Here is a 16,389-nt window from a genome sequence, read left to right as displayed (position 1 = left end):
TGTGCTCCTGCTGAAACCTACTCAGCAGACAGTGTAAGGACTGAGGAACAGCTGGAGAGAACTCTTTGTCATGTTGTAAAAGATAAACTCATACCTCATTAACAATGTAAACAACATGAATCTTTGGGTTTCCACTACTTCCTCTCAGACACTTGGAAACAGATGATCAAAATGCAATAACAATCAATGTACTTTAAATGTCACTTCTGTTACCTTCATTCAATTTAATCAAGACATGCCATCATTTTCCAGGTGGATTAATCTTATTAAGTAGTTATGAGGCTAATGTAATGTAGATCTTAATTAACACATTAGCAAGCAGACCTATTAATATGGACCCTATGAAGGCTTGCAGATGTGGTCCTCTGAAAATACTCCAGGCTCAAGGACTGTCACAGCAAAACCAAAGTGTTTGGCTAAATTCAGCAGAAGAGAAGAGGAGTTTTAGGTGTTGATCATGTTAATGGTGATAGTGTAAGTTGCAGTGTTCAAAGGTGGGTGATAAAGTGCATTATAAACCGTCAGAGATTATTGTTATGCTCAGGTAGAAAATGACACTAGTATATATTTGTTCTTTATGGAATGCAGTCAACTAACAGAACTTGATTTATATCAGTTGTATTTTGCTTTGGATTCTGAAAGCAATGGATCTTGTGAACCCCTGCTCACATGAGCGTGAAGATGTACCTAAATTTTTAGGAGTACCGGGATACTAAAGCATGATGCTCAATTCCACCTACAGGGCCACATTGTTTGGCTTCAGCTGAGCCAGAGCAGGGATTTTAACAGACACTCCCTTTGAAAATTTTCTTTCCTCAAGCCACAACAGAAATTTGGGATGCCGACCCAACAACCTGAGATTTTAATCTTGTATCAGAAGCTGTTTTACTGGGCTCCTAAAAGCTCATACAAATTCAGAAGCTTCCTTCGTCCTCACTTCACAAAACAGAGCTCATTGGTACCTCAGCATCTTCAGCATAACTGAGGTTCAGGATGTGCCATAGCAGCTCCTCCAGACAAACTTCCATTGCCTGGCTTTTTAGTTCTTTATAGCTGTGGGAATTTGTTTTGCAGTAGCAGTCAATCTATTGTACACATTTCATAAAGAATCTGTTTTCACTTGAGTCCTAGGGCACTTATGTGGTAGTGGTAAATAATTTGAAGCATAAGTTCGTATAGGGAGTCATCAGCATGGTAATAGTGCACAGCACTGAATTTTCCACTGAATATATTTGTATAGAAAAGACATTTTCTATCTTTTTTTAAATTTGTCTTTCTAGAATGACAACAAATGTCTGGTCATATAAGTAGCTACCTGAGGAAAAAAATTAAACTGTCATTGAGAACCATAGTCATTCTCACACATTCTTTTTTTGGCAAAAAGTCAGTAGGGTGTAGTTTTATATTGAATGGTTTCCTTTACACAGCTGTACCATAAATTTCTTCAGAATTCCAAGTCATCTGTGTAAAATCCCTGGCTGTATAACGAACAACAACAGAAAAATGAGTTAGATAAAAAGATAAGGAAAGCTATGTCTGCAGCAGTGATTTATAAGAAATACAGAATTACAGGAAAAGAAGTGAAAGAGAATTCTCTTTAGCCAACACTGGTGATATTTATTCCTTGTGTTTGATTTGAGATTGTCCACATGGCCTTGGTAGTTCATTATGGATCCACTGGAATGGTTATTCTGCTAGATGTTTTCCAAGAGTGTTCTCAAGGTGCAGTTTACAGTCACCCCTGTGATGAAGGCACAGTCACAGCCCTGGAGTTAATTGCTGTTCCAGTGTGATGTCTGTGGCGTGACACTGCTGGTAGCCAGATTTCATTTTTATTTTTAATTTTAGCTGCAGTGTGGGATACTGTATTTATAAATACTCAAGTATATCTGGTTTCAGTGTAAATACAGCTCTGCCTCCCGAGCTGACACTGCTTGACATCAGTTAAATTAAGGGCTGACTGGGCATGTCCCATCCGCTGCCACCTTGAATCTGACCTCCAGCTCACAGATGAGACCTGCTGACAACTTAGCAGGGGGAGTTTGCATTGCTGTTGTCATGTATTGCCTCTCTGATAGCTTCAAAGGCAAATATACTTGAATGCTAAAGCAGTCTTTTCAAATGTATATGCCAAAATAGTAATTCAACTGGGTAAATAACACAGCAGTTTAAATGAATAAGAGTTATTTAGTTGATGAATATATGTTTGACTGAGTGATTGAAATGGCTCCCCTGGGTAAGATGAAGTAGTATGCTTTTAAAACTCTTTTGTAGATGTTTACGGAGAGGAAATGACAGGGAAAAAAAAATCAAGTATCCATGGGGTTATGAGATAAACAGATGAAACTTTACAACAGTCACCCACAGCAGAGAGAATGATCTTGGGATTCATTTGTTCCCAGCAGTGTGAGTTGTTGGGGTTAGTCTTTCTTCCCAGATTTGTCAGTTTGTCACATCTGTAACTTCACTTAAATGCAGTTGATGTTCTTTGAATGTGATCTGCGCTGGTCCATCAAAATGGAAAAGCTTCTAAAAATAGCTGGAGGGGAGTGAGTCAGGTGGCAAGATACATTCTCTGCATTAGGAGGCAAGGACCGAAGGGAGCTGTAAAAAAAGTTTGAGTCTGTAGAGACAGGGTTTGTCGGTGAAGCTGTTAGTAGAAAAAAAGGCATTGCAAATACAAAAGCGAGGATGATGGTCTGCTTTTCAGGTTAAAAAAATAAACTTAAGCCTATTAAATAAGAAAAGAGATTCAGTGGTCATACCTACTTTGCATTTCCTTTCTGTATTTCTAACGGGGGGGAAGGAACATGAAAGGGCCGATGTTGAGACACCTCCTTTAGTATTTTTATGTTACTGCTCTGCATTCCTCATCTTCAAGGTGAGAATTTTTAATAATTCTGTCATTGTTAACAATTCTATTTTACAAGCAGTCATCTGAGAACATCAGGGCCATGACCAACTCAGGTGCACTGGCAGCATCAAAGCAAGGAGTAGAACCAAGGCGCTCTCACTAATTTTGTATCTCATATCAACAGGAATAACTCAGCAGGAATTTATAAGAGTATGATTCAATAATGCGTAATCTTAGAACTCTGATACATTTCTGGACTTAAAACTTTCTAAGTTGTTGGTTAAACTTGCAAATATGAAACCTAGATTTTGGCACAACTTGAAGCATTTCTAAATTGTGTTATTTCAGCATTGTAATGTAGTGCCATAAAACCAGGATGTCACGTATTAAATTCTCAAAAGCAAAAGAAAAGGATCCCTTTCAGGATGCCAGAGGTGAGGCAGCAGCTGTTTGTCACAGATGTGGCACAGGCTGGATACAGGGCAGATATAGGGGATGCTGTACTACAAAAATACAGACTTGAAAGGAGTCACCCATCTGTTCCATTCTTTATTGTGTGTTAAGTACATTTTGATCGCTTGTGATAGCTGATCATCCAGCCTGCTCTTAATATCCTCTGCTGTGTTGAGCCCCTGTCAGAGTTCTCTTCCCAGGTAAATTTTCCTGAGACACTGAAACATTCCAGGAGGAGTGATTTGGAGAACTAGAAATCAGACCATTTATGTTTTAGAGCAAACAAAAAAAGAACATCTCTGGGGAAATGCTTCCAAAGATAATATCAAATCTGAACTGAATCATTTCAGTATTAGGAACCTGAATTTTCTCTCTAGGCTGACTGATAACTACAAATTCAATTGTTTTAGCTGTAGTTTTCACCGGTTTTTAAGATGATAACTTCAAAATTTTAATGAGAAATATAAAGAAATGGTATTTTTCTAAAAAATCTTTGGTCAGTAAAGTTTGACATCCAATATATATTTTTATCTCTGCATACTGAAGTAGTGTGAATGTAACTCTGGTTCTCCTGAATGCTGGAACATTATAGTTTTAGCATATTTGATTATTTCAGTCTTCAAAAATGTCCTTTCCCAGGTAGAAATACCATACAGAATTTTGGAAATCCAAAGGATGTTAAGGCTGAATTTAACCAAAAAATACTAAAACTTGAGTCTCCATTAGAATTAAAAGTTGTAATTCTAGGGAATATATACTCAGATTTGGAAGCAATACAATTAGCAAAAGTCATTGATGGTGGTGTTTTGGAGCTGCTTAAAGAGCCAATGAAACCATAACTGCCAACAGGGACTATGGTGGCCTTACCATTTGCATGCTCAGTAAATTTGCTGCACTGAATAATAATAATAATAACTACTGGAAATAGTTGTTTTTTGGGGTTTTTTTTACTGTTTGGATATACTGGTGCTGAAGGACAAGGTTCTTTGAGTGTGTCAAGGAGCCTTTGTCAGATTAGATACAGCTGATGTTCCTTAGGGTATGCACAGTTTGCTTCCAAAGAAATGATTTACAGCATGCTTTTTAAGAATGTTGAAAAAATTCATCATTTATTACCATAGCTTGGAATTGTGGAGTAATGTTGTACTTAAAGGAGATGAAGGAGCCCTCAGTTCTAGGCTGACTTCCCAGCCCTGCCAGTGATTCCAGTGTAGCACCAGCAGGTGATTTTTCTGTGCTCTGTGCCTGTTTTTTCTGTCCATGTGGGTAAGGACTCATTTAAATTCTACTGAGATGGTGCTCGACTGCACTGAGATTGGAACTTTGAGATATCCTCTGTTGCAGTAATCCATTAGAAATGACATCCTGTAGGTTTTATGAAACAGTACATGTTTGAATCTGGTTTCTATCTGTGCTCTTGGGCGGCTCTAAAAGCACATTCCTTGACGTTCTCAGCCATTTTTCCTTTCTTTGCAGCATCTTTCTTGTTTCAGCATCTCCTCCTTTCTCTTTCTTTGTTAGTGCTGTGATGTTATTGTAGACCCATTAACATAGAAAATGAAAAAACAAACAAGTTGCTGAAAACTGTAGAGCAGTTGGGATTCAGAGCATTCTTTTACCATTTCAAAACACTGCCAACATAATATCTGTTTCATTATGTACAAGAGTAAGTGCTGCTAACATAGATAATTTGGAGTCTATAATTGAAACAGTGCTTTTGCAGCTCTCTCAATTAAAGATAGTCAAGACAGAAAAGCTGTTATGTACTTACCTGCTGGAATTATATGTTATTCCGTGCCATCCTGTTACATTCATACAGTGCTGGAATATATTTCAACAGTAACTTGCCAGTTATGGAAAATAGCATTGCACCATGAAAAAAAAGCACCAAGTAAACATCGAGCTTTTTGCAAATGCCCTCAGGTTGTATCAGAGGTATCATTACCATCCAATGTATCTTAATAGTGATATTAATAATGCCTTTAAATTTCTGTGATTGTTAACAGTTATTTTCTGTGGTTTTCTGGTCGTTATAGTGTCTGTTGTAAGAATTTTTAAATGCATTTCTGGCCGTGTTGTTTGGGAATACAGAACACAGAATCAAAGCACTATTCATTCCATGTATTACACTCTGTGTTTAAAATATGTGTAGCCTCAGAACCTGTTCAGAAGGGATTTGCACCATGTTTTTAAAGGTTCGCTGTTTCATGGGCTGGAAGCCAGAGCACTCAACCAGAAAGGTCTTGTATCTTGTTTTAAATAATGCATGATGAAGAACCAACAAATGATGGATTTTAACTAACCACAGCACGAGGGAGAAGGACTTGTAGATGGACCCTGCCTCAGGCAGAGAGAACTTAAAAGGCACTGCATTGAGTTGTGCTTTATTTCAAGGAGAAGATGCATGTTAGAGTTCAGAAATTGTCCTCTAAACCCTTTTCTGTGCATTGCATTTCTTCTGTCCACTCTTTTGTCTGTGACCTGGAGCTTATTGCCCTACTTTGCTGAATGAAACAGTGGTAATAAAAATTTGCAATCAGTTATTATAGATTGAAGTTACCCCTTCAGTTCACCTTTGTGGTAAATTTTTTATACTCTGGTTGTGTAAAAGACGCAATTGAAAAGAGCACAGGGAGATTCACATGTGCTTGATTGGCTCTCTACTGTTACTATATTTGATCAGGAAGAAGCAATTGCAGAATTAAAGGGTTTGAGGGCTTAGAAGATTGCAGATGTTCCACAAAAAAAAAAAAAAAAGGTTTGCAGAGTTCTTACTTCAAATATAAGGCCCAAATTCATCAAAATAAGAAAGTTACAGTTTGATTTAAGAGGTGTCAATGCCACAGATGTTCATCTTGAATGAATAAAACTAACCTGTATTATAAGCAGCTCTCTCATTTGATTTATATTTGCTTTTGTTTTACAGGACCATGGGTCAGTAGGAATAGCAGCATAGATAGTGGAGAAACAGAAGTTGGACACAGGGTCACCCAGGAGGTGCCCCCCGGAGTTTTTTGGCGGTCTCAGATCCATATCAGCCAGCCACAGTTCCTGAAGTTCAACATATCCTTAGGGAAGGATGCTCTTTTTGGTGTTTATATAAGAAGAGGACTCCCACCATCACATGCCCAGGTACTTTATCGATGTGTTCATTGGCTTTAAATGTCAAAATGCAAAAAGTTTAGAGCATCTATGTTAAAGTTGATGTTTATGGAACTCAAGTTTAGGGATTCCTGTGAATTACTTTGTATGTGATATTTGACTGAACACCCTGATATTAACATTTCTAGGTTGTTACATACCTCAACAATACATTGAAAAAAGAAGTGATCCTTTTAAGTAATGATATTCTTGCAACTGAAGCAAGGTTTCAAATCTCTGATACAATCTGGCACCAACTGGGATAAACCCATCCAGTTATGCACCAGTCAAAATGATGGGTGGTTTTGGTCAAGCTCCCATTATCACAGCCCTATGTCCAGTGAGAGTGCCTGCAAAGCCAGATGTGTTAACATGGAATTTTCTATCTCCAGAAAAGTTTTAATCTCCACAGGCACTTTGAGTGCCATCACTGGAGGATGCAACAGGTCTTGACATCTCTGCCACCCAGGCACGTTAGAAAACATGAAACAGTGGCCACATGTTTGAGAGCTTTCATTAAACCCCTTTTCCTTCAAGGGCAGTATTTAGATATATGATCTGACTCGAATGTGGGGCAAGTCTTGCAGTTGGGAAACCCAATTCTTCTTGATTTCTAACCAGCCTCAGGGATGAGAACTCAGTAACACCACGTTTTTACAGTGACCCTGTAGTACAGAGTTAAGGGCTGTAGGTAAGGTAGTTGTAAAGTTAAGTATCTTTTTCTTCTAGGCTGTGCAGTGGGTGTTTTAATTTCTTTGCTATGAGAAGGTATAGCGATATTTTCTGTTACAGAGAGAATTTCTTTATTATGTTGAAAATTCATTAATGTGAATGGAAAGATTCCCATTTAGTTAAATTAGAACTGTATGAGAAATAATATATTTGCAGTTACACATACTAAAGGGAAAGAGCCTCCACTCTAAAGAGTGGAAAGGAAGCAAAAATAGCAACCACCTTTTGGAAAAAGGACCCCTTCCTTCATGTATATCCTTGCTACTACAAATCAGTTCTTCATTCAGAAACTCTCAGCTAAAATTAAATGCTTTATTTAGTATATGATTTCCAAAAAGCAATGATTCCATGATTCCTTTTGGAAAAGCCTCATTTAACATTTCTATGTGCCTTGCCCTGATTTACAAAGAACTGCTTCTACTTTTTTATTATTAGTTTTTGGCAAAGCAAACTGCAGTTTGCATAGATGGTTAAAATACATGATCCCAGCTAAAAGCCCAGAGGCTTTAACATAATTGCATTGCTCCATATTGCCATGTAGGGAAAGTAATACTGCCTGTAAAGAGATATCAGCCCTGGGTGATCTGTGTCCATGTGCATGCACAAACCCATGGCACAAACAGTGAGCCAATTAATTTTCTGGGGAAAACTACTCTTACATTATCTGAATTTTGGATCTGTTTCCCAATGTCAGGCAAATTTATGGAATTCTTCTGCATTGCCTCTTGTTCCTTGGTGTTTATTCTTTCCTGTAGTCCTAATTGAGGACCAAAATCTTTGATCGAAGCTGGGAAGAAAGGAGTGAGGAGGTTTGCATTAGTTTATGTCCTCTGCTTCTAAGAATTTGTGAAGAAGGAGCTTTGGCTATTCAAAATCTACCAACTTACTATATAGGATGCTCTTTTAAAATGTTCCCTGAGTTGCTGAATGGATGTATCTGACTGGTGAGGAATCAGGATCAGCAGCCCACAACCCAAGGAGGGGAGGGCATGTGGTCACTTTTCCATGTAACTAAACATTAACATGCAGCATCCCAAAATTTGTTAAAAAGACTAGATAAATAGGAGAAATTGCAGAGGGCTGTTGAGTGATTTTAAGCCATTTTCAGACATCTATGCAACACAAAAAATACCCACAGAGAATATATTCCAGGGTGGGAGCCTTTCTTAAGAATGTTTTGGCTGTAATGCTTCAATCTGTTGTCTTGAGGGTGAAATTATGTCTGTGGATCTTCAGCTGTTGCAATGAGGTAATGGCATAATTCAATGAGCATGTCTCATTTAATTCAGAATTTTGGCACTCACTTCCCCTATTCTATCATGAAAAACATGGCCATTTAGTTGAGGAAAACAAACAAAAGTAGAAATCATGAAGTGAAAATTACTTAAAGCAACCAAAGCTCCAAAGCAATCATCAAGATTTGCTAGAAATGCAGGTTAATTATAATTTTTTTACTAAGACATGGTGGAGGTAAGCCTGTACCTTTTATAAGAAATCTGGTGGGAAGTAACTGGTAGTCACAAATTTTTTTTTCTTTTCAATTCAAGGTGAACTTTATATTGCAATATGATCAAATGTATTTGTTCTAGGTTTCATTATGTTCTCATCTGAGAAGGCTATGATCAGGCAAAGTTTTGTTTTTTTCTTTCACTCCACATCCATAGAATATAAATTTCATGACCTTTCTGATAAATTAAATAATGAGAAATACCAACTGTGTTTCCTCCTGAGCTGGATTTCTCCTCAGAGAAGCTGCTTTCCAGTCTTTAGATGAAGTTCCAAGCCTCTTCTATAAATAGGGTTACAGAAATCCACTAGTATAATCTGCAGTATAAACTGGTCTACATCTGGTCTAAATCTGCAGTACAAACCAGTGTAAACTTTCCCACATTCATGCAGGGTCCTGGTGCTTGTTAACAGGGTGGTACAGCAGAAGATTCCTTGGCATTTTTGCCCAGCAATCAAAATTCAGTCAAGCTGCTACCAAGAGAAATAATTTTAGGAAAAAAAAGGCAAGCTGTTACAGACCTGAGTTAGTGAAAAGAAACCTTGTTCTGACAGAAGGGAGCACAAAGCTTTTGTACTAATGAAAATAGTCTGAAGTTGACACCAGACGATATTTTAAAATTGAAATTTAAAATCCTTGTTTCTGTAGGTTGGGGACATGAGCTCTAAAGCAATGAAACAGCTACACTTGACAGTTCATCACTGATCAGTGCTGATATGTCAAGCCAAGTAAAATCCTTTGTGGGGAGCAAGTCAATAATCAGCAAATTAGGTACATGATTAACCTGAGACAACAAGATGCAGTTCCTGTGTGAGAGCCCTGCTGAGATTTAACCTTCTCAGTATTACTGTTTAGCAAATATTCCAAATGTCTGGTTTAGTCAGTCAAGCTGATGTAGCTGTAAACTTGTCTGGATGCAGCCTCATGTGCACAGGGAGTGGGGCTCTAGAGGAGCAGTAAAAATGCAGTTTTGAGTGGCAGGCAGGCTGCAAACAGGAGTGCAGTGCTTTTGAGCAAAATCCTCCCAGCCTGTGTAGTACTGTGTGGAAATAATAGAATGCACATTGCAGACTTGAATGATCATTAGGAATTTAGTAGAAGAGAGTCATGTTAATAGAATTGATAACTTATAGAAAATGAACAGTAAATGTCAAATAACACACAAAGTGACTCTGCAGAGATTACAGCAATTATGATGTTGCTGCATGTTGGTAGAACGTTCCAAATGATGCATGAAATAAGGTAACCTTATAGGAACATCACTGGAATGTCTGGAGAAGGCAGTGCATGGAGCTGTGCTGTTTTCATGTCCAGCAGAGTGTGTTACGCTTACAAATTTTCCATGTCAAAATGAAAACTGTTTTCATTCAGAAGAGAAAATGGCTTTATTTGAAACAACTTGAAGAGCTGGGGAGCTTCAGTGTTACCTTGGGTTTTAGCCAGTGCTCAAACATATTCAGGTGCTCTGACCACCTCCTGTCTGTGAGTGCTGTGCTGCAAGCCCTGGTCAGCTTGTGTCACATCCAAATGTGGAAACAAACTGCTTGGCTATCATTGAGGGTATCAGATGTTTCATGGCTGTATTTTAATTAATAATTACCAACTGGATTTTATGAAGAACTAATTTTAAAGCACTTTGCAAACAAGTTTCCCTGACATATGTTTTCTTGGCTGCTTAGATCCTACAGGGCTTTGGCATAAAGGCAAATAAGAGCCACAATGCCAAATGTGCTCTCCCCCTCCATTTGGATTTGCATCCATTATTAAGACAAGAGCTCTGAGAAATCCTTTTCTTCCATTCCTATTTTCAAACAGGCGTTTTGTGGGGGCATGAAAATAGTTTCAAATCTAAGAAAGGCCCTGAAGGTTATGCAGGCTCTCTGCATTTTCAGCCTTGACCCCTGTGAGCTCTCTCTGCATTGCAGTGTTCACAAGTTCACTCTGTGACACTGGGCTCAGTGGATCTGTGCTGGATGGATGGCCCTGTGCAGTGGAGTCACAACTGCATATGTAAAGTTCCAAAACTGTTTTGCTGACTCCCCATGGTTACTGGAAAAAGAAAGTTCTTATTAGCCTATGAATAAAATGCACTGAAAGCACTGAATGGAGAAATTATAAAAACAAATTGCCCAGAAAGAACTTAGTATGAGATTTTAGGTTTGTAAATAAAAGTAAGCAGTAGGGTTTCGATATGCTGGGTAGTAAAAATAAACAAACTCACCGAGAGTGTGAATTTGGAATTTGTTTAGCGAGGTAGGTTGGCAAGTCACTTGCTTATATGGAGCTTTAATCATAGTAAGTACTCCCTGCTGCAAAATTGAACTCTGATGATGTAGTCATTTGGGATTTCTGCTGCATGTTGTTCCTGAGCAGTTTTTACCATTTTTGTGTGACTTGTAGTATGAAACCATGAAATATAAAGGATCATTAAAAAAAAGGGAAAAAAAGTCAAAAGTCATTGAAACATCCAAATTGCTTCAGAGATTTGGGTTTGGTTTGACACATGCATTCCCTAATTCATGTGATTTAGCAGTCTCTTCCCTAGCAGTTGTGTTGTGTGTGTTAGATTAAGAATTCCACAGTTGCTGCTTAATGATCATGAAACTACTTGCCTTCTTTTCCTAGATGGGTCTTCTAATCTATTCATATATGCCAATAAGTAGCTTTAAAGCAAGACTGATATCTTCAGCACAACATTATATAAAAGTAATTAATCTCTCAAGTGTGGTAAATCAGAAAATCAGCAGGGCCAGGAGAAGCAAAATGATGATTCAGCCAACCATGTGAAGAAATCTGATCGGGTTATGAATTCACAGTGCCATCTCAGTGACTCTTCAGTCAGGGATTTTCAATTTTGGGGTACATATACCTAGTCCTTGCTGACACATTAAGATTAGTACACCCAGGGAACAACCAACAGATCATTATCTTTTTTTTTTCTCCCCCCCTTCAGTCCTGAGGAATCCAAAGAGGGATAAAAATGTATGGTTATATTCTGTATCAGTTTGCACCAGTACTTCACCATTCATACAGTTATTCAGGTTTAGTCATTTTTTGCCTGAGCATTAAATTATTTTTCATAGTTTGATCAAAGAGGGGCAATGCCAGCCTTAACTGTACCAAAGTTAAAATCATAGCCTTACAGGGAGTCGTGCGAAGGGATCTGCTCTCACTGGGTCACAACCCGTCATCGTGAAAAGAGATTGTGCAGCTAAAACTACTTCAAGCAGCTTCAGGCTGAACACTCTTCCCCTTCGATCTGGCCAACTGCTGAGCCTTCTCCACTCCATGAGGTGGAATCAGCATCAAACAGAGGGGAGGCAGAGGAACCTGCCAGCACAAGCAGAGACGAACAGCGTGTTGCCAGTGAGAAATGTCAGCTTTTATTGCTGCTTCCTTAGTTGACCCTTTGTGAACGATTGTTCTGAAGAGCACAATTTCTTTTTCCCAAGATGTTGCCCAAGTAATAACATTTCCCAAGGAGGTGATGAGTCTGTCCTTAACCTCTGGCTGTTAGACAGTGGGTTTTAGCAGTATTTCCAAATGTCATTGATTTAAGAGATAGAGATATGTGTGTTTGGTACCTTGGATCCTCTGAAAATTACTGACATGCCAGGACTTCTCTAAATCTCTGGTGTGCTTTGGCTTAAATGTACTAATTTGCCTGATTTACCTTCCCCTGTAAAAATCCCATGTGAGAAAAGGCTCAAGTGGATGGCAATCTGATATTAACAGTATGGTGACACTTTTTATTCCACTTCTCTTGCACTGTCCCATGTTTAAAGGCAGAGGAAAGGCAGGATAATGTGATGATAGCTTTTAGCTTTAGTAGGTTTGGGCTCAAATTCCTCCCTGCCATGGATTTCCTTTGTGGCTACATATTGGTGTCAGATCCACATGTTTACTAGGAAGTCAATAGAACTTCCACATGTTTCCCATTGTTGTAAGGCCGAGTGTATTGCTGGTATATAGAGATTTTCAACTGGCAAGGTGAGCTTTTATATCCCAGTTTCAGACAGATGCGAGGCATGGCACTAAAGTGTTAAATCCATTCAGTCTCTTCCACTAGAAGGGAGAATCTTCATTATTTTATTGCATATTGTATATTATTTGCTAGGACTCGCTGTTAATGAGTGGAATGCTGTGTACAAGACAACCCTCTGTGGATGTTTATTCTGTTTAGGATGCAAAATTACAGTTTTCTGTTTAAACTGAGAGCAAGGGAAGGTGGATGTTTGCTCATAGCTGTTGCAAGCACAGCCTGTATGTGTTAGAGATAACGGAGGGAAATGTAATGAAGCTACTGGCAAGCAAGCACATACTATTACTGTATTTTATTGAACACATACATCTTTCTTTAGACATGTCTATCTATCTCTATCTACTCCTACACAGATAAATGTGTCTAAAACAAGATGTGTTTTCATAGGGGACTTGTTATACAACTATCAAAAGATTAGATATATTGTTTTTGTTGTTTCTTAAGGGCTTCCCTTAGATAGGGACTATGAGAGCCACTCAGTTGAGCATTAGCATCAGCTTGAGAGCTCCAGAATCACAGACAATAAAGACAGAAAAAAGCCTATTAGGAAAGCTAGTCCAGCTGCTTTGTTATGCAGAGTTATTCCCTGTTGTAGACTAACCAATATTTCTTCCAGTCCTGTTTAATTGTGGCATCTCCATTGGGAGGCTATTTACTGAGCTTAATAGATGGGAAACTTATCTGACATTCATCTTAAATTTCTTTCTTTCTTTTTTTAGTTCCATGCCATTAATGGTGCCATCCCTCTTATACTCTAAATAATCACTTGCTCTGTTTGATCCCTTTTCCAAAGATTAATGCAATGTTCTACCATACTTGGAAACCATCCAACCAGAAATTCTCAGTTTTCCTTAATATAAGTTCAATTCCTTCAGCCACTTGATTTGTGTTATTCCTTTCCATGCTCCCTCTGGTTATTGTGCCATCCTTGCCCCTGATTGTTCCACGAACAACCTCAGGTAAGCAACTTTTACTCTGTAATGTAAAACTTGAGCAGTGTATTTTTATCAGGTGCTGCGTTATCCAAACTTAGACACACATTTCCTGTTTGTGCTATTCCTATTCCACATTCCAGGGGCTTCCATTCAATGGTGTGTCTGGAGCTACATCTCAGATGTCTGCTCCTCTTGCAGCAAGAATCTGTTGTAGGTGATTGCTTAGAAAAGGGTGTGTGTTTCCAAGGCTGAGCGTTTTCAGCTTTGAAAGCTGGAACCTAAAAGTAACGGCTTAAATCATAGATTTCAAATTTTTTTCTCAAAAACCATCCTGTTAAGCAATACCATTTATACATTTTTTGGTCACCTATACAGAAGAAAGATGCATAATTCACAGAATGTGTGTTCTATGGTCAACTGGTAAATGTTAGTTTCATATTGACCTGTCTTTCAGAAATACCATTTTATAACAAGGTAGAGGAGACTTTGAGCTGAAATACTCTGTATTCAGCTCTGTTTGTTTGTGGCTTTGTTTGTTTGTGGTGGTTTGGTTTTTTTTGGTTTGTTTTGTTCTTTTTTTCCCCCGTTTTTTTACCCTGCAGTATGATTTCATGGAACGCTTGGATGGCAAAGAGAAATGGAGTGTGGTGGAGTCCCCCCGGGAACGTCGGAGCATTCAGACCCTTGTTCAGAATGAGGCCGTGTTTGTCCAGTACTTGGATGTGGGTTTGTGGCACCTGGCATTTTACAACGATGGCAAGGATAAGGAAGTGGTCTCCTTCAGTACAGTCATTTTGGGTAGGTATTTCCACCAGCTGAGCATTTCTCCTTTCTGTTTACACCTTCCCTTACTTAAAGTTGTAATACTTTCTTGTAATCTTCTGTTTGTTGTTTGTCCTTATGTTATGTTGTGCTTTTATTTTCCCTCAACATTACTCTTGACAAAGAGCAAATTTTTAATTGCTGATTTCCCTCTTAAGATTTTAGCATTTCCATACATCTTGAGCCTAGTTTTGGAACACAAGGCTCACATAAGTTCAGTCTGGTTTGAAGCATTCCCCAGTTAATATTCCTCTCCCTTATCTGTCATTTTTATACCTCTTATTTGCTTCTGTGAAGAAGCTTCTTTACACCCAGGTGGAATAGGATCCAACAGGAGAGCTGTTTAATCTTAGGAGAAAGACAGCTCAAGAAAACGATACCTGCAAATGAGGTTATTGTTTGCAGCCACCCTAGAGATTAATTGAGTCAGTTAATTAGCTGTATGCTGTCTTATAGCTTACCACTCACCTAATAGTGAGTTGTCTCCTCAACATGATGGAATCAAGAGCCAAACATCTTGCCTGCAGTTTTGTTAGAAGAATAGAGTTACATTTAGTTGAAAATCAAAGTGAGTCTAAATTCTCCAGGCTTTGTTAGATTTGTTGACCTTTGAAGCACTTATTTAACTTTGCTGACTGTCTTGTCACAGAGGCATAACAATTTCTGAGATAGTCTATCTTATATTCTGCCCTGGCTGGTGAAGTGTTAAATGACACTGTATTGTGTAAATCTGTCATTCCTGTTAGTTTAGGGAAAGAGAAGCTGCAAAAAGTACAAGTCAGTTTTTAAACTTTAAACCGAATAGTCAGAGGTATTTTCCAACCTTGCCTTGATTAATAATATGAAGTTAATTTTTTTCCCTTTTACACTACTATAAAATTCAGTTTGTTGGCTTAAGTCCCAAGAAGGGTGTAGGTGGATAGTCAATACTGTCATTAAGTATGAACATAATTATTTCTGTTAACTTCAGTTAAGATGAAGAAATTATTGTTTTTTTCATAGCTTATATGTGGCTTTGTAAGAGTTCAGGTGCTATACATGTTGATGTATATATATACAGAGAGAGAGATTTGCATATTTGCCCACAGAAGGCTTTTTCTGCTTCTCCAAAACCAACATTTGTGCTTGTATCTTGTTATGCCCCTGTTGTGCTTAGAAAACCTTAGGATATCATAAGCTGCCCCTAAAAGAGTTATCTGGTCTGGGCTACAGCTTTCAAGACCATCAAAGGTCTAACAGTCAGGTAGACTACTTGGTAGTGCAATGATAGTAATTGGAATGAAATCCAGAGAAAAGTATAGTGTTTTATCTGGTTCAGAGGTTGTTCTACACACACCCACATCAGACACTTCACAATCAAAGGATCTGAGACAGCTGAACGTCTCTCTGGTGTGGAAGAGGAGAAAGAATAACAGAAATTATGTTAACTCCCAGACAATACTAAATTTACCATGATTTTGAATACGTAGAAGGATGCTTTTGTGTGCCATGAAGCAAAATAATGAATAAATCTATAAACAAGCTCCTTCATGAGACAAATTGATATCTTTGAGCATTACATTTCAATTTTTCTCTTCATTGTTTACATGAATCATTTCAGGAGGCCAAGCTGATGACATCTCTTGGAGAATTTGCTTTAGACATTTTGTATTTGGTGTCCTGCAACTGAGAAATTAGATTTAAAGTTGTACTTGGATCCTTTTCTTCTTTGAAGTTTAATTTGACAAAAAATACTCTGTATGTTTCTGCTGGTTCCAAATCCAAATTTTATTTTCTGTCTTGTGCAGATGCTCTTGGTTTGGTGTCTGGGACTGGCAGAGCCATTTAGTTTGGAGTAATAGTGAAGAGTAACAACTGCCCAATTAGATTTTTGCTCCAATAATTCAGTGTTGAAAATATGTTC

The 16,389-nt window shown here is 38.2% G+C and overlaps 1 protein-coding gene across 16 annotated transcripts in view; it reads left to right on the top strand.

The window, feature by feature from the left end:
* TENM2 (teneurin transmembrane protein 2) overlaps positions 1 to 16,389 on the top strand; it is a 643,539-nt gene that overhangs the window by 522,472 nt on the left and 104,678 nt on the right. For all 16 annotated transcript variants that reach the window (XM_027682931.1, XM_027682929.1, XM_027682927.1 and 13 more), the window contains 2 exons: positions 6,234 to 6,439; positions 14,267 to 14,462. In XM_027682931.1, coding sequence (XP_027538732.1) covers positions 6,234 to 6,439; positions 14,267 to 14,462 — 402 coding nt within the window. The remainder of the gene's footprint in view (positions 1 to 6,233; positions 6,440 to 14,266; positions 14,463 to 16,389) is intronic.

The sequence above is a fragment of the Neopelma chrysocephalum genome, unplaced genomic scaffold (assembly GCF_003984885.1).
Source record: "Neopelma chrysocephalum unplaced genomic scaffold, ASM398488v2 Primary Assembly neopelma1_63, whole genome shotgun sequence".
Classification (NCBI taxonomy): domain Eukaryota; kingdom Metazoa; phylum Chordata; class Aves; order Passeriformes; family Pipridae; genus Neopelma; species Neopelma chrysocephalum.
Note: the sequence above shows the minus strand (reverse complement) of the source record. Positions and strands in the feature narration are given on the sequence as shown.